Here is a 21,741-nt window from a genome sequence, read left to right on the forward strand (position 1 = left end):
ATAGGAAATACCTTTGGTTGGAAGGTAAAAGCATTTCGTGCACCTTCAGCGTTTAGTCATGCGGGCCACATGACCATGGAGACATTTTCGGACAGCACTGGCTCTTTGGCTTTTAAATGAGGATGAACACCACCCCCTAGAGTTGGGAGCAACTAGCACATATGTGCGAGGGGAACCTTTACCTTTACCTTATTAGTGTTCTATTGTTTTACATTGTTTCTTGATTTTTATGAAGAAATTCTTTAAAATTGTACATTGTCTAGACAACTTTCAGGTAACTGAGGTTTAAAAATAATGGTATTTTAAGCTTTTGAGCTTAAACCAACATAGTATATTTAGTATGGGATGTATACTATGTACAAATACATGAATCTATAAACAAAGTATATTATAAAGTACACAAATATACACTTTAATGATACTAATATGCTTGTGGTCAGCTGGACTACCCTAAACATCATTGGGAACGGACTACAACTTTGTAAATAAGCATGAGCATATGTATTAAATCCATGTTGCGTAGATTTGGATCCTACATATTTTTTGCTGCTTCACAGGCAGCAGTGTTACATAATAGAAAGACTCACTGAAGATTCATATTATGCAAAGGAACTGCATGACAAAGGAAGAGAAAACAAAGAAAGAATAGAACAGCATCTTCCAGAAACACAATTGTATTTATTTTTTGCAACAGTATATTAATGGCAACATACTTGCATATATCAATTGCATGCCTGCACAACATTAATATATGTAAATATTATGAATAAATTCCATGGCATAGTATCATGGAGAAATGGAAGAACAGAAAATGGTTTATTAGATGGGGTAGACACATCTACTAGTAGATGTGTCTACTTTTTTTCCAGATTCTAATTTTTTTTAAAAAAAATCTAAATGTCTGCTTTGCTGGATCACTACACCATACATTAATATTAACACAAATGTACATCAATAATAGTTTGTTAAATTTGCATGCCACTTGACTCCCAGTGATCATGGGTGGTTTACAAATAGTTAAAAAACCTTTATCAATAAGAACCAATACAAACAAATCCCTCCCACAAAAACAACACACAAAACAATACACAAAACACACACACAAAATAACTGATCTGAGCATAGTACACAAAATTATCTGCTACAATGTCCTACTGTCAGTGACTACTTCAGCTTTAATCGCAACAATACACGAGCACACAATAGATACAAACTTAAGGTAAACCGCTCCAAACTCGATTACAGAAAATACAACTTCAGCAACAGAATGGTCAATGCCTGGAATGCACTACCTGACTCTGTGGTTTCATCCCCAAACCCCTAAAACTTTAACCTTAGATTGTCTACTGTTGCCCTATTCCATTCCTAAGAGGTCTGTAAGGGGCGTGCATAAGCGCACCAACGTGCCTACCATCCCTGTCCCACTGTCCCCACTTATTCTTATCTATTTCCTGTATTCATATTCATGTTTATACTTACATCTGTTATCTTATACATGCTTGACAAAATAGATAAATGAAGGGAGGGAGGGAAGAAGAGAGAAGGCAGAGAAAACCAACCTGGATAGGAACAAGGAAAAGGAAGAAAAGGGACATTAATCATATTTGCCAAAGGCCTACATGAAGAACATCATTATTAACAGTGATAATGTTGCCTAGTTTGATAACAAAATGTCTGCAGGAAAACAACCAAGCTCAGAAAGCATCAGAAAGGACTCCACATTTCAGTCCTTTGAAATAGTGTGTGTGTGTGTGTGTGTGTGTGTGTGTGTGTGTGTGTGTGTGTGTGTATCTTGAAAGGAGACCTCATTCCAGAGGATAAGTATTGCTACAGAGAAGTGGCCCTTCTGGGTTCACAAAAATGGCATTGTTTAATCAATGGATCCTGAACACACTAATCTTGCCAAAGCAAAGGGAAAAACTGTGGAAGACAGTAACAGGTCCCAGGCTCTGTATATGTGATAACCAGCACCTTCAATGGCACTCAGAAGCAAATTGACAACCATTTAAAAATGGTATGATGATGTCCATTTTTTCCTTTGGTTTTAGATTTTGGAAGTAAATATGGACCAATTTTATCCTTCTGTTCTTCATTCTTTCATTGGGGAAAGTTATGATAAATTTACTGAAGGTCAAGAAACTTGCCTTTTCTTTTTCATTTTCTAATTAAATAAACTTTAATTACTAATCTTTGTTTAGTATGGCATATGTATGCCATATATATTCAAGTTCAATATATTTTTGGCATACAGTAAAAAAAGATTAGTAATTAAAGTTTATTTAATTCAAAAATGAAAAAGAAATGCAAGTTTCAATTAACTTTCAAAAGCATTTTAAAGAAAAATTGAATTGTAATTCCATAGAAAAGCAAAATAAATCTTCCCCAGATGAAATAATCATTCCATTTTTTCAGCTCAGTTATTGGTAGCACTTAATGTTCTAGGCACTGCCTGTAGTCACTATAACAGATGTTCAGTTTTTGAATTTTGATCCACATACAGTTGATTCAGAAAATAATGATTGTCTCAGCCATTTAATGGCAGGCATTGTAGAACATTATTATACCCTTGCAACTGAAATTTAATGTTAGGAAGAAATCAACAGGTAAATGTAGGCTGGTTTTGGAATTTACTGCTTACTGATTTAATAGTAAATCATTGCAATTTCTTTTGATTACTTTCGGTAACAATTAAGATTTCCAAAAATGTGTGTGTGTATATATGTATTGTGTCACAACCCCTGGTATGTCCAAATATGGGAGGGAGCATACTGCTTCCCTTTTCTGTCTATCGGCTCATTCTGGGAGCCATCCAGGCAGAAAGCCATTGTTTTTTAATGTTGCCTTTGTTACATTTGTGTTGCAATTGTGCTGATAAATAAATAAAGGGAGACTAGTATAGATCTATTTCAAGCTGTTTAGCTCTCATCAGCTAGCCATGGCTAAATAGGGCTAAATAGCTTGAAATAGATCTATACTAGTCTCCCTTTTTATTTATCAGCACAATTGCAACATATATATATACAAGACCAATATATGCTGGTCTTGTGTATTCGGGTCTTTTCCCGTGTAAGATTGAGATTCGCTTGGCAACGTTTCGGCGAGGTCTCACTTGTCATCTTCAGGCTGCTGTTTTCGGCTTCATGTTTGTGTGAGTAAAGCGTGGTCGGAGCTGCAGTCTTTCTATAAATATTCTCATATTTGAAGCTATTTGAAGTCCAGTTTGGTTTGCAAATACAATTTCTTTGTTTTCTGATTGATATTTATACATTAAAATGAATGTCTGTGTAAATCTGCGTCTTTTTATGGTACATTAAGGTTGCACTTCATATCACACATGCTATGACTGGTTGAGGTTTTTTTAAAAAAAATTGAGCTCATATGGTAGCTAAAAGTGAAATGGCATGACAAACAGAATTTGTTTAATGATTCATTTTTATTATCATAATGTTATGCATTTCCAGGAAATGCAAGCTGACCTCAAAACAAAGTGAAGAACTATGTAATAATCCTGAAACAAAAATAGCAAGACTTAGTGTTCAAAAACCATAATACAAATCCATCAAGCTGTTCTGAATTATTATGTTATATGCTCTGCACAGTGAATAATTTAAAACTATATTCACATTTGAATTAAAAATATATTAAAATATACAGAGTACTGCTTCTATATAACTTAATGAGATGCTCTCAAAACCAATAAAATGTGTATTGCAAATATTGCTTTAGGTTTTATTCTTGGATGAATTAAACAAAAAAAAGTTTCTATTTTTAATTAATGAGATGCTTCAGTGTCATTTTCAAATATATACATAAAATGCAAGCAACAAATGTTTTATTTTCCTCTGTTAATAGCCTGCTCACGACTCTATTTTGTAAACTGTGGCATTATAAGAATTAAATCTGATACTTAGGGTAAATTGTATTATTCTTCAAAGCATTCCTTAAAAATATCAATCTTGCACTCCCCTTAAGTCCTGAGTTCACATTTTTGACTCCTGGTTAGGATATCAAGTTGTAAAAGTTCTTCTGCAGCCCTGTTATAATCAAAACAGTTTTTCCTTATATTATAGTGCCATGGAATATATATTGTTCCAGTCCATAAATCTGCCATGATTAAGGTCACTGTTCTATGTTAGACAGTGAGTTACTTTTAATTATACAATAAATAAATAATAGTTTTCTTCTTTTCTTCATAAATATTATAACTTTTACATTATTTATTTGAAAATCCTAATTCTTGCAGTACATCCTAAATTAACTTAAGTGCTGCATAAAGAATGTGGAGGGTATATTAAGCTTTACAAAACCACATAAAGTCACTACAATCTCATGTTTCATGCTTAATACTTATTTAATAGGGCTCAAAGATATTTACGTTAATAAATTAAATGTTTAAAAAGGTACAAGCTTTAAAATAGTTTTGCCAAAAGATGATTTTGAATGTACCTGATGTTTCTTAGAATTGAGTTCTTCAGTGGAAAGTTTTATTTGTTTTTTCTTTGGATTCTATTTGAGCTGGCTTCACAAATCACATTATTTTGTGTGTAAGTTGCTTTGGTTTTTAATATTTATGGCTTGTATATTACTTTATTTTCCCTTAGAATGGCTTCACACCCCTCTACATGGCAGCGCAGGAAAACCATATCGATGTAGTAAAATATCTTTTGGAAAATGGAGCCAATCAGAGCACTGCTACTGAGGTACAGTATTCAGATCTTCTTCCTCCTCCTCTGCTTGCCCTTTTCTTTAAAATCATGGTTCCTACATTATCCTGGTTTTCTGGAAACACAAATCATATCCAACCTTCAATTCTCTTTCAGAGTAAGCATTATAAAAAGTAGAGAAAATGATATAGCTAGTCCTCGACTTATGACCACAATTAAGCCCAACATTTATAAAACATTTTTGAAATGAGTTTTGCCCCATTTTATGCTTTTTCTTGCCAAAGTTGTTATATGAATCTCTAAAATTGTTACGTTAGTAACAATGGTATTAAGTGAACCTGGCTTCCCCATTGACTTTGCTTGTCAGAAGATCACAGAAGGTGATCACGTGATCCAGGACGCTGCAACTGTCATAAATATGAGTCAGTTGCCAAGCATTTGAATTTTAATCATGTGACCACGAGGATGCTGCAACCGTCATAAGTGTCATAAACTGTCATAAGTCTCATTTTTCAATCCTCTTGTAACTTCAAAAGCTCACTAAATGAACTGTTGTAAGTCAAGGACTACATGTATGCCAAAGCAATTGAAATCATGATTAGGAAAAAGATAAACATGGTAACTTTAGTTTAAAATGCCCGATATATTTCTATCTTTGCAAACTATCTTGTTCTCATTATGCCTTCCACATTTCTAGGTTAAATATTTCCCAACTCTTTTGATACTGCAGTGCAATGATAACATTTAACATTGCAGAGGTGCTCATTCATGAATAAATTTATTTACAAAGCAACCTTCTACCTTTAGCATTTGTATAATATGATACAATCCCTTATTGTAGCTCTGCAGAGCTGGCTGGAGAATTCTGGGAGTTGAAGTCCACAAGTCTTAAAGTTGCCAAGTTTGGGAACCACTGCCTTATTGGTTTCTTAATTTGTCACCTTTCTTGGTATGCAGTGATCCCACTGCAGGGTATCCAAGATAGTACGGTATTTAATAGAGGAGCCAAGCTTGCCTTTGTCAACAGCTGTTTTGCTATCCTTTCATTGGGCGGATACTGTTCCGTTTGACAGTGGCTTTTAAAATAATCCTTTCTGCTCCTGGAGCGGATTGAGGTCATGTTACATTGCAGCTTTTTGTTGCTGGGATGGACAGAAGCCATGTTCCCATTGCAGTTTTGCTGGATATGGAGCATCGTGTGGTTACTAAGCAACTGGGCAGAAACAACAGTGCAAATGAATGAATCACTAGATGATCTTGGTGCCTACATTTCTCTGTTTGATGATGGTGATGATGATAACATACAGCATTGCATGGTTATCTCCCCACATACATTAATTTATTTCTTGGGAGGATATGAAATTGATAGTGCACTCATATTATGCTAGGAATGAGTAGCAGTTGTGTTATTCTATTTTAAGTGCATACATGGAACAGGATAAGATTGATAACACTTTTTCTGTGTTAGTTCTAAAACCACCTACTTTATTAACAGGCACTACTGAGTATTTCTAGATTTGGAGTGAAACCATTTCACTTCCTGTCTTCTTTAAACAGAAGAAAGTATATAACCCCAAACCAACAGTTCATAATTAGCTTCTGTTGTCCTAAAACCTCTTTTGCTATATTGCAGTTTGTTTTGAATGGCAGCATAAGGGAAGATTTACACATACTGGTGCTTGCTGGGCCATACCAACCAAAATTGTGGCCCAAATCAGGAATCCCATTGATAGCTTTTGGGTGTTGTAACACTTCCCTTTTGTTAGATTGTAATTTGTTTTAAATGTGAATAGAAGGAAGGCTTTGCACATAGTGGCACTTGCTGGGATGTGTGTGTATGTAAAAAAAGGCAAGTTACAGGTAGACCTGTTTTAATATTCTGTTCCCAGTTTCCAGAGGAAAGAAACACATCTGAAGATGATAAACCATCTGCACTCTTCTTTATCATTTTAAAGAACGCCACAAGGCATTTTGGCTTCAGCATTTTCATACTGTCTCCTTTTATGTGTCACATGAATTCCAGCCATAGTCTGTATTATGTTGCATAATTCAACATGTCCATGATTTCTTATATTCTCTGCTTATATTCTATTACATGTCCTTCTAGGAAACATTCCTGAAATTTCAGTATTTCAAGGTTAAGAAATACAACAAATCTACATTCTGTACTTTTAAAATGAAATTCTTAATTACAATGATCTAATATATTTTCCCACCTAAATGATAAATAGAAAGGCTGGCTATACATTTTCAATACCTGATATACCACCACAAGAAATTGATTTCCCCAGACTTATGATCCTGGGGGATTTCAATCTGCCTTCCATTGGCGAGACATCCGAGTCAGCTCGGGAGTTCGTGGCTTCCATGACTGCTATGGATCTAACTCAGTTAATTCACGACCCCACCCATAATGGGGGGACACACACACGACCTGATTTTTGTCTCTGGGCAGTGGATGAATGATCTAGATTTAGGGGATATTTCTATCCAACCGTTGTCATAATTGGATCATTTCCTCATCAGGCTTGACTTCCATGCTGCTACCCCTTACTGCAGGGAGGTAGAACCGACTAGATGCTTCCACCCCAGATGCCTGATGGACCCTGAAAGGTTCCTGATGGAGCTTGGGACTTTTCCTGAATTCCTTGCTCACAACTCGACCGAAGCCCTAGTGGAAGCCTGAGCTAGGGTGGCCACTGGGGCTTTGGATCGTGTTGTGCCTTTGCGGCCTCTGATCCAGTGTCGATCCCGGGTAGCTCCCTGGTTTACCAAGGTGCTTTTTCAAGAGGCAACTGGACTTTTATGCTTTTTCTTTTGAAGACATTTCACTTCTCATCCAAGAAGCTACTTCAGCTCTGACAAGATAATAGGGAATGGAAGGATTTATATTCCTTGCAGAGAGCTGGTCATTTGTGTCCTTTTAGAGGGTCATTGAAGCACTTGGAGGTTTATCTGTGTCCTCAGGGTCACCTGAGTGGTACTCCTGGTTCCTGTAGTCGTGCCTAGATAGCCCCAAACTAGTTCAATGCAGCATCTCTTTTCTTTCCATTCTAACAGGATGGGTTCACTCCACTAGCAGTTGCATTGCAGCAAGGACACAATCAGGCCGTGGCTGTTCTTTTGGAGAATGACACCAAGGGGAAAGTGCGACTGCCGGCACTGCATATTGCTGCCAGAAAAGATGACACCAAATCAGCAGCGCTTCTTCTCCAGAATGATCATAATGCTGATGTTCAGTCTAAGGTACAAAAATTACCTCTTTTTCCAGAATGCTATCAAAGATAGGATGTTTACAAGGATTCCCACCCCACCCCAGCCCATGAGCAGGATAAAATAATGCTTTTTCCAGTGAGATTGGAAGGGCAACCATTTGCAGCTTTTTGTATTATTCATATATTTATTAATTTATGGTCTACAGCATATTTATAAATTGTCTTAATGTGGATAATAAGCATACAACATTATAAAAGCTACTAATATATTAGATCCAGCATCCCCTCCCTTTTTTCTTACGGTTGCAAGAAGATATGGACTTAAAGGCACAATTCATTCATGCTGCATGTGTTGATTACCTGCTAGCTTTTCAGTACTTTTTATCTTTGAAAATATAATACAATTCATACTGTGCTTTACATCTGAAATATAAAATTTGATTATTTACTAGGGGGGAAACAACTGTTAAACAGTAGTGTTGTTATTGTTGTTAAGTAGGTTTTGGGCTGTGTAATCTATGGAAATGTGAGATTCCATACAATGACATTAAAAATTAATCATTCGTATCAGGAGTTTTTCCCCAGTAACAAGAATGTAATTCATTTTAGTGAACAAGTGAGCTTTCTGTCATTCTACCAATCTGTAATATCTTTCCTCTTTTCTCCAAAACATGCTTCAACAGATGATGGTGAATAGAACAACTGAGGTACCAAAACCAACAGTTTTGTTAACCTATTCTTGCCAGCTCTTTGTTGAAAATCATTTCATCCCCCTGACCCCTGCCACTGCCATTACATTCAGTTCAGAGTGTATCACATTTCATTTTTATGTACTCTTGGCAGAAATATATTCTGTCTCATCTTTTTTATTTTATTTTGGGTTTTTTTGGTTTTGAGATGCTCAATATTTTTGTATTTGTTTTTCATAGTAGAATAGAGAACTAAAATAGTGGGCCTGCAGAGGAATTATTAAGTACAGAACAATTGCCTGTAACATGAATTTATTTCTGTAGCAGTGTAAATCCATTCCAAAATATTCATCTGCACAATTGGTTTGGATTGTTTGTTGCTTGCAAATGGCATTTTTAAATTTTTTAAATTCTTTCCCCTCTTCATAATTTATTATGTTTTCAAGAGCTGGGCAATTTAATATACTGAAATCAGTGGAACTCTGTTCCAATTTAAAAGTATTCCCAGCTCAGCAGAGCTCAGATTCTATTTTCTTGAAGAAAAAATGATAAAAATGTCAACAATTGGATATTGAAAGCACTTAACAGAAGCTACCCCTTACTTTCACACAACTGCTTTCTGTAGATAACCATGGAAATTAGCCATAGAAGATGGCTAACTAAGCATGGACATCTATAGTTTATCAACTCTTGGATCCATATTTTGTTAGCAATGTCCCTCACTTTTTAAATTATATGGAGAGTCAACAAGTAGCATGGCAGAATTTGATACAGTACTTGCTAAGAAGTATTTAAAAAATATTTTTTCTCCGAAAACAGAGAAAATGAGTTTTGCATCTGAACCAAGAAAAATGAATAAATAATGAAATGAGCAAATAAGAAACCATAATATTTAATTCTTGTACAATTAGAATCATCCAGAATTAGGAAACTAATTCTGGCTTATAGTGCTCAAATTTTAGTAACTATTGTCTTGTGTAAACTAAAAGAACTGGATTTTCTAATTAGGGCTGTTTTATTTTTGCAGAGTGGCTTCACACCTTTGCACATAGCGGCACATTATGGAAATGTTAATGTAGCGACACTTCTACTCAACCGAGGAGCTGTTGTAGACTTCACAGCAAGGGTAATGCGTTCTCATCTTCTGCACATAGAAATAACAGTGAATTTTCAAGGAAATTTTCATTAAATATATTGAAAAGGAAAGAAGAAAACAAGGAAGGAAATAAGAGAGGAAAGGAAATAAGGAAGGAAAGGAAGCAGTAAATCTATTCACAGTTGTGTTTATTTAAAGGCAATGATTCTTCATTCCTCTTTCCCTTAGAAATAATATCATGTTTCATAGTTGGAAAATAGTTGACTGTAATGCATTCATTATATTTTTACAGGATACCACTATAAATGAACAAAAAATATATCTAACACGGGTAATTCTCAATTTATTATCACAATTGAGCCCAACATTTATGCTGTTAAGTGAGACAATTGTTAAACAAGATTTGCCCGATTTTACAACCTTTCTTACCACAGCTGTTAAGTGAATTCTGCAGTTAAATTAGTAACAAAGTTGTTAAGTGAATCTGACTTCCTCATTGACTATGCTTGTCAAAAGGTCATTGCATGACCCCTCAGGACATTGCAACCATCATAAATATGAGTCAGTTGCCAAGTGTCCGAATTTTGATCACATGACCATGGGGATGCTGCAATAGTCGTGTAAAAATGGTCATAAGTCACTCTTCTCCTAGTAGGTGGAGACATCATCCAGACATGGGTATTCCAGACAGTATCCAATAGGACTGGGTCTACCAAATTGACAAGTCCCACCCTTCTTGCTAGCCTCTCCAGCTTAGACTCAGTCCGTTTCCATTGGACTGGTGATCTCTCCGACAGATTTAATAGTTAAAAGTAGGCTTAATTGGTGATAAGTTGTGATTTGATTTATTGGCTATTCTAAATCTTAAATTGACAAATTTAGTGCTTGGTGCAAAGGTTACAGGATTTATTTCCGGGTCCTAATGGCTTCTGAGGGAATTGGGCCCACAAGTTCTTCTCTCTGGCCTATTTGCTGCCATTTTCAGTGCCATTGTAACTTTGACAAACTGCTGTAAGTCGAAGATTACCTGTATTAATATTATATTTTTTCCTCTAAAAAGAGGCTAAAAATCTGGGTGTGTCTTATACACCGAATACAGCATTTTTTGCCTCCTGAAGCCCTGCCCTTCACCAAAATGGCCGTGCATAGCCTTATGAAGGCTTTCAGAGATTCCTGGGGGCTGGGGAGGGCAGAAATGAGCCAAAAATGGACAGTTTTTTGCCCCCCAGCCCCCAGCAGCACTCTATAAGCATCCATAAGGCTATGCATGCAATTGTTTTGACAAAAAATGGGCTGTTTTTGTGAAAAATGGACCATTTTTTGCTCATTTTTGCACCCCCCGGAGGACTCTGCAAGCCCCCCCCCCCAAGGCTATTCATGCCTTTTTTAAAAAACAAAAAAATGGGCCGTTTTGGGGAGGGCTGTTTCCCCCTTTCGGAAAGCTGTTTAGTTAGAGTGGTTGATGAGAATTACATTGATCAAGTGTTGTCCCAGCAGAAACAAAGTTTTAGGTGCTACAAGTTGTCAGCTGTTTCCTTGTCCAGCACATGAATAAATACACGTGGAAACATCTACCTACCTACCTACCTACTTCTCTCTCTCTCCCTACCTATCTACTGTATTTCTCTCTATTTCTCTTTCTCTATCCATCTACCTACCTACCTACCTACCCACTCTCTACTACCTACTGTATTTCTCTCTCTCTCTCTCTCTCTCTCTCTCTCTCTTTCTCTTTCTATCCCTTTATCTACCTACCTACCTACATACCTACCTACCTAACTACTGTCTCTCTCCCTACCTACCTACTATATTTCTCTCTCTTTCTCTCCCTCTCTATCCCTCTATCTACCTACCTACTTTTTTAAAAAAATGCCTCTTCAAAACCTTGGTGCGTTTTATACTCCGGTGCGTCTTATACTCTGAAAAATATGGTAATCTCTATATAAGTTAAGAATTGCTATGAATTGGGCATTCAAGAAAAAATGTATGGTAGCAAAACCAAAAGCGTTATTAATCTAGAACATGCTTACCTCGCCAGATTTTAATGCAGCTGCTGCTTTCTCTCAATAATTAAGGTATTGCTTATTCCACCCATATCGCTTACTGATGAAGATGGAAGCAGGCTTTCTATTTTGAAAGCTTCCTTTAAATTTTTACAGATACATTGAAGCACAACTAGGACAATATGTGGGGAAAGATCTGGGGAGGACATGACTTCACAAGGAAATTGTCAGATAAGAGTCAGTATTGCCCACAACTGGATGATGAGTGGGGCAGGAGGCTTAGAAGGTGCCTACCATAGTGTCTCTGCCTCTAAAGCAGGTTGGATGGAATGATTGCACTTTCAGAGTTGAGAGATTGTCATTGAATCACAACCAGACAAATTAATTCTACTTTATTGTAAAGCTATGTTCATAGAATCTAGCAGTCTCCCAATCTTCCAAGGTCTTTCCCACATATCATCTGGCTATAACAATTATCTCAGGATAATAAATTGGGAGAGTTTGCTTTATTAACCCATTTTCACACATAGATCTTCATATGGATCATGTTACTTCTCTAGGGTCATGTTACTGTCACTTCATAATTTATTTTGTTCTCACTCTAAAGTATTCAATGATTGCTTTGTTTTATATCAGCGCAATATCTAAATCCACTAAAGCTTATCTTTATCTAGTATGCTATATTTTGAGGAAAACAATTGAATCCTTCATTTATCTCTATGAATCATTTCATGTTGATCAAATTCACCTCATTAGGACACCAAACTAACTCTTATTTCCACATGAATGAACATGTTCTTATTGCAGCAGGTCTTAGAAATTATTGAATTATATTTCTGTGATGACCAAGGCTTTTATGTTTTAACTATTCTTGATAAACCAGTTTGCATTGTTTTTTTTAAATAGATATTGGCCTTTAAAGAATAACACCCTCAAATAAATTTAGAAATATTTTAAACAAGCTGAATAAGTATTTATATAAAGCTACAAATGTGTGCTCTTTTCTGTCTAATTCTTGAAATCGTGCAAATAAACCTTTTTAAAAAACAAGAACAATACAGCTTTTCAGCTGGAAGTCACCTTCATCCTAATAGTTCTTACACATACATTTTATTTGATTTAGTAGGATTAATTTTGGAGCAGATACAGTAAACACAGGATTGTGGTGTTAATTTTGAACATCTTATAACTCACCATCTAACAATTTTATTTATTTGTCATATTTAGACACTACTTATAACTCCCTCACAGAGCAGCTATTATTAACTGTCTGATGGTTGCATGGGCTCAGCTCAAATGTTTTTTCCCTACTTAATTTCTACATCTTAGTAGGATTGGCTTTCTTCATACGTTTAAAGTGCTTTTTAATATTTTTTCCTTCTATCCTTCCTTCCTTCTCATGCCAAATCCTTGCCTACTATTCATGAATAAGAAATGAAGCAAAATCTTCAGACCTCTTTAAGACATTTTAATGCAAATTTGTTATGATAATTGGCTTCATTGTTGCGCTACTGTGTTTATGTATGTAGGTATTTGATAGAATATAAATATAGCTATGAAGGTCATTTTGTCTTTCATATTGTCTGTGTATGTCTGCAGGAAAACTTTTGATGTTTTGATCTTTCAAAATGTTAAATTGGAGTGCACTGCAATACCCAAATGTATATTTAAAAATGTATGTAAAAGCAAATATTTAAAAGCACATGTAATAATTATGACTTTACTTCCATGAACCAATAGAAACATGTGGACATATATCATTGCTTTTATTACATTTAATCTAGGTTACTCTAAGCCTTAATGCTAAATGCTATTATTTCTTTACACATCTAATTAGTATACACTTAAATGACACAATTATCATCCCTTTCTAGTTCTCAAAAAAGCATCATTATTTTATTATTAAGTTTATGTAGCTCCCCTTCTAATGCTTGTGGCTCTGGGAGGTACACACGGTTAAAATAACAACAACAATAAAAACCCAAAACAATTAAAACAACAATTAAAATACAATTAGAACTGTTAAAACTATCCTAAAATAAGAACCACAGGAGAATGTATTTCAAACTTACAAGCAATATCATTCAGTGGACTCCATGTTCTTGGAATCTCAGCCTTGATGACAAAATAATATTTTAAGGGCCTTCCAAACAGGGTTTGGGCTTCACATAATAAGAGAAAATGCTTTTCTTCTGGGTCACCTCCTTGGGGATGGGATAAACCATCCTACTGGATCTGAGGAAATGGGGAGGTGACTAGACAGACATGTCTCTCAAAGGACTTAAAAAGAGGTGAAATACTAGCAGGTGGCATCATTAACAACCTGCACATTATTTACTTAAGTTATCCTACATCCATTCCTCCAGGGTATGTTTCAATGCGCTCCCTTCTGCAATCATGGATGGCAGAAATAAAGGAAACTCTGTAACACTTAGATATCTAACAAACCCTTGATTATGTTTTTCAAAGTTGTACACGCTATATCAGTGATGGTGAACTTTTTAGACACTGAGTGGCCAAACTGCACATGCACGTATGCCAAAACTGAAAGGTATGTGTGTGTGTGAATGTGCATGGGTGCAAACATATGCACGTATGCACAGACATGCACATACACATAGCAGAGACTCGCTGGCGGGAGGCGGTGCATCCCAAAACCGGCAGCAAGCAAGAGGTAAGATCTTTTCTTGGGGAAGCTTCTGTTTCGTCATTTGGAAGGAAACACAAGCTCACAAAAGAAATGCCACGGAGATCTGACTTGGGGAGATGGTGCACGTGCCAATGGAGAGGGCTCTGTGTATGACCTCTGACACGCATGCCATAATTCGCCATCATGGCTCTATATGGAACTATGCTTCAGTGATTTTTCCCTCTAATGGAAAAGCTTGTCCAGCTATCCTGATCAAATTTTATTTATTTTAAAAAATAACAGAATATCAGAATGGGGATAGGGGACCTTAGAGGTCTATTAGTCCAACCTCCTGCTCTAGCAGGAAACCCTATACCTTCTTAATTGTTAAGTTGTGTGCCTTATTCATAACAAATGGCTTATCCAGAAAGAAGTAGACTGTACAGTAAATTGTTTTAACACTATTTTATATTTTTAGATAACGCTTGGTTTATTTTAAATTATGTTGTTCTAGTTGTACACTGTAATAAAGGAGGAGGAGGAGGATGTTGAATGACTTCAATTGATTTTGCAAAAAAGCTAAAAAGGTTTGGCCCTGGTTGGACTTGATGGGAAGGTATAAGGAAATCCCAGATCTAGGGATTAGAACTCTGATCATCAAAACACATTCTTTTATAAACCTTCATTCAGAATGCTTGGATCCAACATTTTTTTCTAACCAACCAAGCAAGCAGTGGCAATCACTTCTGCTACATTGCTTAGAAAAGCAATGATACAAACTATATACCTAGAGTCAGGCTTTGATTGGTAGCCTTTATGAATCAGATATAATTGTTTGTAAATGTTGAGTGTACTCTGTGATACATCCGTGTTTATATTCTGTACTGTTTTGTGTCAAAATGCAAAACCATTCCCATTGAACCTCTCCAACCCCATCATGCTTTTGTTTGTTCTTTTCATGGTGTAGAATGGAATCACCCCACTGCATGTGGCTTCCAAAAGGGGGAACACTAACATGGTGAAGCTCTTGTTGGATCGTGGAGGGCAGATCGATGCCAAAACCAGGGTGAGTGTTTTATTCCCTGAATGTATGTTCTCATGCATTTAACATTTTTGCTTGGTAAGAGGCTAGAACTTTAATCACATTCTTTTAGAAGATTTTTTTTTGTCTTTATCAGCAGAAGGAAATCCATGCAGTGTTATTTTATTCATGGAAGATACTCTTTCTGTTTTGGCTGTATGTACTTTGAAAATGAATTTGGGCCTTTTGGTTAAGATCAAGTGTAGCATTTGTTCTTATCAGAAAACCATTCTGAAAAAGTGTTCCAGTACTTGTACAAAAGTTTCAGTTCTCTGTTTTTCATTAAAATGGCCTGATTTTTTTTTCAAGCTGCTGTGTGAAAAAGATGCTACTGGTTTTTTTTTAATGCTTTAATTTTCAAAGTGCACAGAGCCTTGCTTTCATTTTATAAAGGAAAACTTTGGATTAAACTTCAATCCATTTGGATTACTGCAAAGTGCTGTGCATGAGACTCCCCTTGAAAAGGTTGAAACTGGTCCAGAATGCAATGGTGCATGCAGTGGTACATTGCACCCCGTCAAAACCTGCACCAGCTCCCTATTTTGTTCTGGATGCAATTTAAGGTGCTAGGTACTATTTTTAAAGTCCCACATTGTGTGGGACCAAGCAATCTGAAGGACTGTCACTCTCTCTGAGGCTATCTTTCTGGACCACCAGAGTGAATTAGATAGGGACACTCCAGTTCCTTTCCCTTAAACATTGCCAACTTATGAGACCTTGGCAGTATGTCTTTTCCATTTTAGTCCCTGCTTTATGAAACATTTCCCCTGCTAATATCCAATGGGCTTCATCCTTCTGTCTTTGCCTAGAGTACTTAAAACTTGGCTCTTTCCCCAGGCTTTGGGATAAAGTGAGGGCTGGGTAGGATTAGAATATGGATGCACTAGGAAGGTATGGCTTGATGACAAGATCTTGATTTTTTTCCTGTTTGTTTTTAGTTTGTTGTTGGCTTTAAATGATTTTATTGATTGCAGAATTGTTTTAAGATGGGTGGCTGTTCTGACCCCCTCCTCCATCCAGTAACGAATGCTGAGACAAGCTTAACTGGAATGTATTTTAATAGCAAGACCAAAACCTCAGTGGCTGAAAGCCAAGCATAACAAACAGATAAGGACCTTGGCAGCAACTCAGACAAACTCAGGCAGCAATAAACACAGATAAGGCTTGGCAGCAATCCAGCCTGCCAAGCTCACAGTAATGTCCTCCGACATTCAATCCTACAGTAATGTCCTCCGACATTCAATCCTGCGTTGACTTCTAAAAGAGGGCCATGTGCACAAGTAGCTTTTATAGTCTGAAGAGGAGCCTAATGACCACTAGCTGAGCGCAATTACCTCCTGTAATTGTGTAATTGTTCCTGACGCCGAGTAGCTCTTTGATGGCGTGCATCCAGGAACAACTCACTGCTTGTTTCTGGATCACTCTCCCTTGTCTCCACACTGGTCCAAGGCTCAGGCGCCAACTGGTGGCCAACCAGTCTCTCTGCGCCCTGCTCCGAGTTGGAACCCTGTCCAGGGTCCTCCACATCCTCCAGGGCCAACTCATAGGACCCCTCGCTGTGGGAGTCGGGTGGCAGCTCCAAGGGCTCCTGCTGGGCCACAACAGGTGGTTATATAAATGTTTTGATTTAATAATTAATTCTGCTAAAATTATGGGTTTACTTTAAACTCAGTTATGTTTAAATTCTAGAACAGGTTGATAGAACCCACTAAAGATAAGCCTCGAGAAAATGATCAGGTCTTTAAAATTTCCCTAATAAGCTGACAGTGAAGGTGCCTTAATAAAGTTACGGGGACAGTAAGCTCAAGAGGAGCTTTCTGCAGAAAAATCTGATTAACTTCTGCTACCGAGCTAAACAGCTGTTGAAAGAGACTGGAAAAGAAAACCAAGGGAACATCAACTCCTATAATGAAGATGAAAGATTTATTTAGGGAGCTGATATAGTAACTATCAATGGCCTTTCTAATTCAAGATTCTGGGATATGATTACAGATAGAAGCATTCCAACAAATCTAACGTTCCATGGTCTATTTTATTCTTTCTACCAAACAGGAAACAATACTTGATGAAAATATAATCGCAGATTCTATGATTTCTGTAAGATTACGCTTCTGAAAAAGATTTTAAATGATTTTATTGTTTAATTTATCACCCACATCAGATGAGAGTGTTGTCCTGAACTGCCAGCACAGAGATATTTACATCTGAAAGCATTGGCATCCAATTTGTATATAATTTGCCTATTTTTCAAGACATTTTCAGTGTGGGAGATTCCAGACTTCGGGTTTCATTTGTCGGCGTCATGTGACTGTGCAATATCCTTGTGTCCAACTTTGATTCAGCTTGTATCATTTTTGTTCCTTGCTTTGTCTACTTTGTCATGGTCATATGTAAATGAATAATGATGATTTGCATAATTTATAATATAAAAGCCTTACAGCTAAAGATATGATTGTCGAGTAGAAAAATAGAATACATATTGCCAAAATGGATTGTATTAATAACTACAGGAAAAACAAGAAAGAGTCTCATATCTGTTTTAATCATTGTTGCTATGAGCCCCTGAAATCCAGTGTAACTCAATTAAGTCAGCTGTGCCCAAAAAGTATGTGTGTGGGACAATCAATTTTGCCATGTCACTATGCAACCTCCCTCACCCCAACAGCCAAAACTTAGAAAACAAGGAATTATTTTTATTTTATGACAGGAAGATACCAGGTTGCTAAAACCAAACCATAAACACAAGACAATATCAATATTCTATCATTAAGTTAAAACCTAATGAATTGTGAATGAATAGGGACTTGGCTCAGGAGGGAAAAAGGAACATGAATAATTAAAGGAGGAGAAAAAATGATTCAGTCAGGGGAAAAGGAAAAGGTGAGCAAGAAATCAAAAATAACCTTTGATTTTTTTGTTTTAAGATATACAGTGGGACCTTGGGTGCTGACCGTAATCCGTTCCAGGACTTTGTTGGCACCCAATTTGGTCGTGACCAGAGGCAAGACTGACTGTGCATGCATGCGCAAAAAAAAAAAAAGCATGGAAAGGGAAATAGTTGCGGCAGAGAAAATAGCTGCGGCTGTATTTATTCGGCACCCGAGGATGTCTCTGTGACCTGAGTGAAACATTTAGTGGATTTTTTGGTCAGCACCTGATTTGGTCATGGTCTGAGCCATTTGTGACCCAAGGTCCCACTGTAATAGAGAAAAATTGGCATGTTTTTAAGATTTAACAATTTTAGAGGTAGAGAGAAATTGACATGCTTTCAAGCTTCCAGCATATAAAAGTGAAGCTTACACTGCTAGGTTGCCTGTTAAATCAGTCCTGCTGAACCAGGGGTCCCACTATGCGGCTGTGGCCCATTCAGAACTGGGCTGTGCAAGCGGTGGGCATTCATGCATGTACACATATCCACTTACATGAATAGTGGTGCTTACCCACAAAGTTCCATTTGTGTAAGTGGCAGATGCTGGCACAGAACCATCCATTTTCACTGGCAGAGGGTTGCAGGAGGCCATCTCAGCCGAAAATGGAAATTAGGAGCCCATTTTCACTGGCAGAGCTCTCAAGCCGCAACAGGTACCCCCGACACAAGTGAGGTAAAGCTGGGCATGCCCACTCTGTACATGCCTACCCAGCTCTCCGAGATCAAACAAAATCCTGATGCGGTCCTCAATGAAATCGAGTTTGACACTGGATTAAGAGATGACCCCAGGTGCTCTATTTTTGGTAGAAGGTTTTCTAGATTGCCCTTTGTATGAATATTATCAGTTATCCTATGGTGATAATGGTGTCTATTGATTTCTCCTGGGCTTTTGGAGTTTGTGTCTGGTGAATGTATCACAGCAAAGCATTCAACTTTTTCTAGGCTGAGATCTGATTAAAGGGACATTCTCCGTTTTCCGTGAATTGTGCTAGGGGTCAAAAAAGACATTTGCTGCCTATGGCTTGAATGTAAACAGATCCATTTGTATAGTTTATGACTATAGTAAAGTAGGGCTCTGGAACATATGGGGGATTGTACCTCCATTCAGACAAATACATGCATGTTCCCCTTCAGATTTCCAGCTGGTGAGAAAATGAATGAGAATGCAACTGAATATATTGAAGAGGCTTACAGCCACTGTGGTTTTCCTTTCATCTTCTTCCTTCAGCATTAGGGACACAAACAAAAGAACAGAAAAGTACGCTAGCTAAATTTTGCTGGGGGGGTGTTCTTCTATTTTAGTCACTCTTTGAACAGTGTTATTAAAAAACACAGTTTATTTATGTAGCATTTGGGCAGGGGTAATGTGGAACAGTTGAGGTCCATTTAGAAATAGAAAATTCTCTGTACAACTGTGTGGCCTTCCATGAGGAGCACCGCCTACCCATTGATGCTAAAAGTGGTTTTATCAAACTATTATCATGTCATCCAATGCTTCAGTGCATTTCTGGGATTTAGAAACTGATACCTATTTTCAAATATTATGACTTGCTTTATTTCTGTGGTGTGAAATTTTAGCAACATTTAAGAGTACCATCCACTTAAGTACTGTACATAGAAAACATTATACACAGCTGTTGGTAATAAAGTGACATTAATATTAATAGAGTTTAAGTTAGTTACAGTTATAACTTTCAGGTCTCATTTATTTATTTGTTGCTTTTAAATAACAGGAAAATAAAAAAGGAACAAAACACAGAGATAATCATGATAAAAATACATACAGTATATTATAAAAGGAAAAAAAAGGAAATACTTTAAAAAGGTGATAAAAAGTACAACAGAAAAAAGGAAAAAGAAACAAAGTATTATATATTGTTTTAATAGTAAGCAGTTTCAGTTTTATGTACATACACATATACATACATGCATGCATACATACATCGTGTACATATACATACAGGCATGCATATATTTATGTATGTATGTGTGTTTGCATTTGGCTCTTAAAAGAGTAAATAAATTATAACCTAGAGAGCTCAATGTGCTGAACTGGCTGAATGTTGACCTATATACTGGTGAAACTCAAAAAATTAGAATATCGTGAAAAAGTTCATTTATTTCAGTAATGCAACTTAAAAGGTGAAACTAATATATGAGATAGACTCATTACATGCAAAGCAAGATAGTTCAAGCCATGGTTTGTCATAATTGTGATGATTATGGCTTACAGCTCATGAAAACCCCAAATCCACAATCTCAGAAAATTAGAATATTACATGTAATCAATAAAACAAGGATTATACATAGAACAATATCGGACCTCTGAAAAGTATAAGCATGCATATGTACTCAGTACTTGGTTTGGCCCCCTTTTTCAGCAATTACTGCCTCAATGCGGTGTGGCATGGAAGCTATCCGCCTGTGGCACTGCTGAGGTGTTATAGAAGATCAGGATGCTTCAATAGCGGCCTTCAGCTCTTTTGCATTGTTCGGTCTCATGTCTCTCATCTTTCCCTTGGGAATGCCCCATAGATTCTCTATGTGGTTCAGGTCAGGTGAGTTTGCTGGCCAATCAAGTAATCCCATGGTCATTGAACCAGGTTTTGGTACATTTGGCAGTGTGGGCACGTGCCAAGTCCTGCTGGAAAATGAAGTCAGCATCCCCATAAAGCTCGTCTGTGGAAGGAAGCATGAAGTGCTCCAAAACCTCCTGGTAGACGGCTGTGTTGACCCTGGACTTAATGAAGCATAGTGGACCAACACCTGCAGATGACATCACTCTCCAAATCAACACAGACTATGGAAACTTTACACTGGACTTTTAAGCATCTTGCAGTGTGTGCCTCTCCATTCTTCCTCCATACTTTGGGTCCTTGGTTTCCAAATGAGATGCAAAAGTTGCTCTCATCAGAAAAGAGGACTTTGGACCACTTAGCAACAGACCAGGTCTGTTTTTCTTTAGCCCAGGTAAGACCCTTCTGATGTTGTTTGTTGTTCAAGACCGGCTTGACAAGAGGAACACGACATTTGAAGCCCATGTCCAGGATCCATCTGTGAGTGGTGGCTCTTTTTTTTTTTAATAAATGTTTTTTTAATTTTAATTAAAACAAGTACAGCATCTTTCTTTACATCTGTAAAAAATGTATCAATCAATTACAGACAAGTTTTGGTACATTTCCTCCACGGTCAACAAACATAACTCATATTAACTCAAGCATTATCATATATCCATTTTCATTTGACTGTAATTATTATTTAAAGATATTAATAAAAGTAATAATCTTGAACAGTACCTGCCCACACCAGTGGGAAAAGAAAAAATCAAAAAGAAAAAACATAAAATAAAAAAAAATAAGACAAAAAAGGACAAAAGCGACAACGGACAAGGCAGGAAAAAAAAATACGAAACACAGGTATCTATCATAAAAAAGA

General features: G+C 36.8%; 1 protein-coding gene across 33 annotated transcripts in view; it reads left to right on the top strand.

The window, feature by feature from the left end:
• Positions 1 to 21,741, top strand: part of ANK2 (ankyrin 2) — a 297,111-nt gene that overhangs the window by 186,688 nt on the left and 88,682 nt on the right. For all 33 annotated transcript variants that reach the window (XM_087724233.1, XM_087724230.1, XM_087724241.1 and 30 more), the window contains exons 5-9: positions 4,602 to 4,700; positions 7,725 to 7,910; positions 8,563 to 8,586; positions 9,596 to 9,694; positions 15,264 to 15,362. In XM_087724233.1, coding sequence (XP_087580359.1) covers positions 4,602 to 4,700; positions 7,725 to 7,910; positions 8,563 to 8,586; positions 9,596 to 9,694; positions 15,264 to 15,362 — 507 coding nt within the window. The remainder of the gene's footprint in view (positions 1 to 4,601; positions 4,701 to 7,724; positions 7,911 to 8,562; positions 8,587 to 9,595; positions 9,695 to 15,263; positions 15,363 to 21,741) is intronic.

This window comes from Thamnophis sirtalis, unplaced genomic scaffold (assembly GCF_051295495.1).
Source record: "Thamnophis sirtalis isolate CommonGarterSnake01/CBP01778 unplaced genomic scaffold, rThaSir2_p1.2 scaffold_10, whole genome shotgun sequence".
NCBI lineage: Eukaryota > Metazoa > Chordata > Lepidosauria > Squamata > Natricidae > Thamnophis > Thamnophis sirtalis.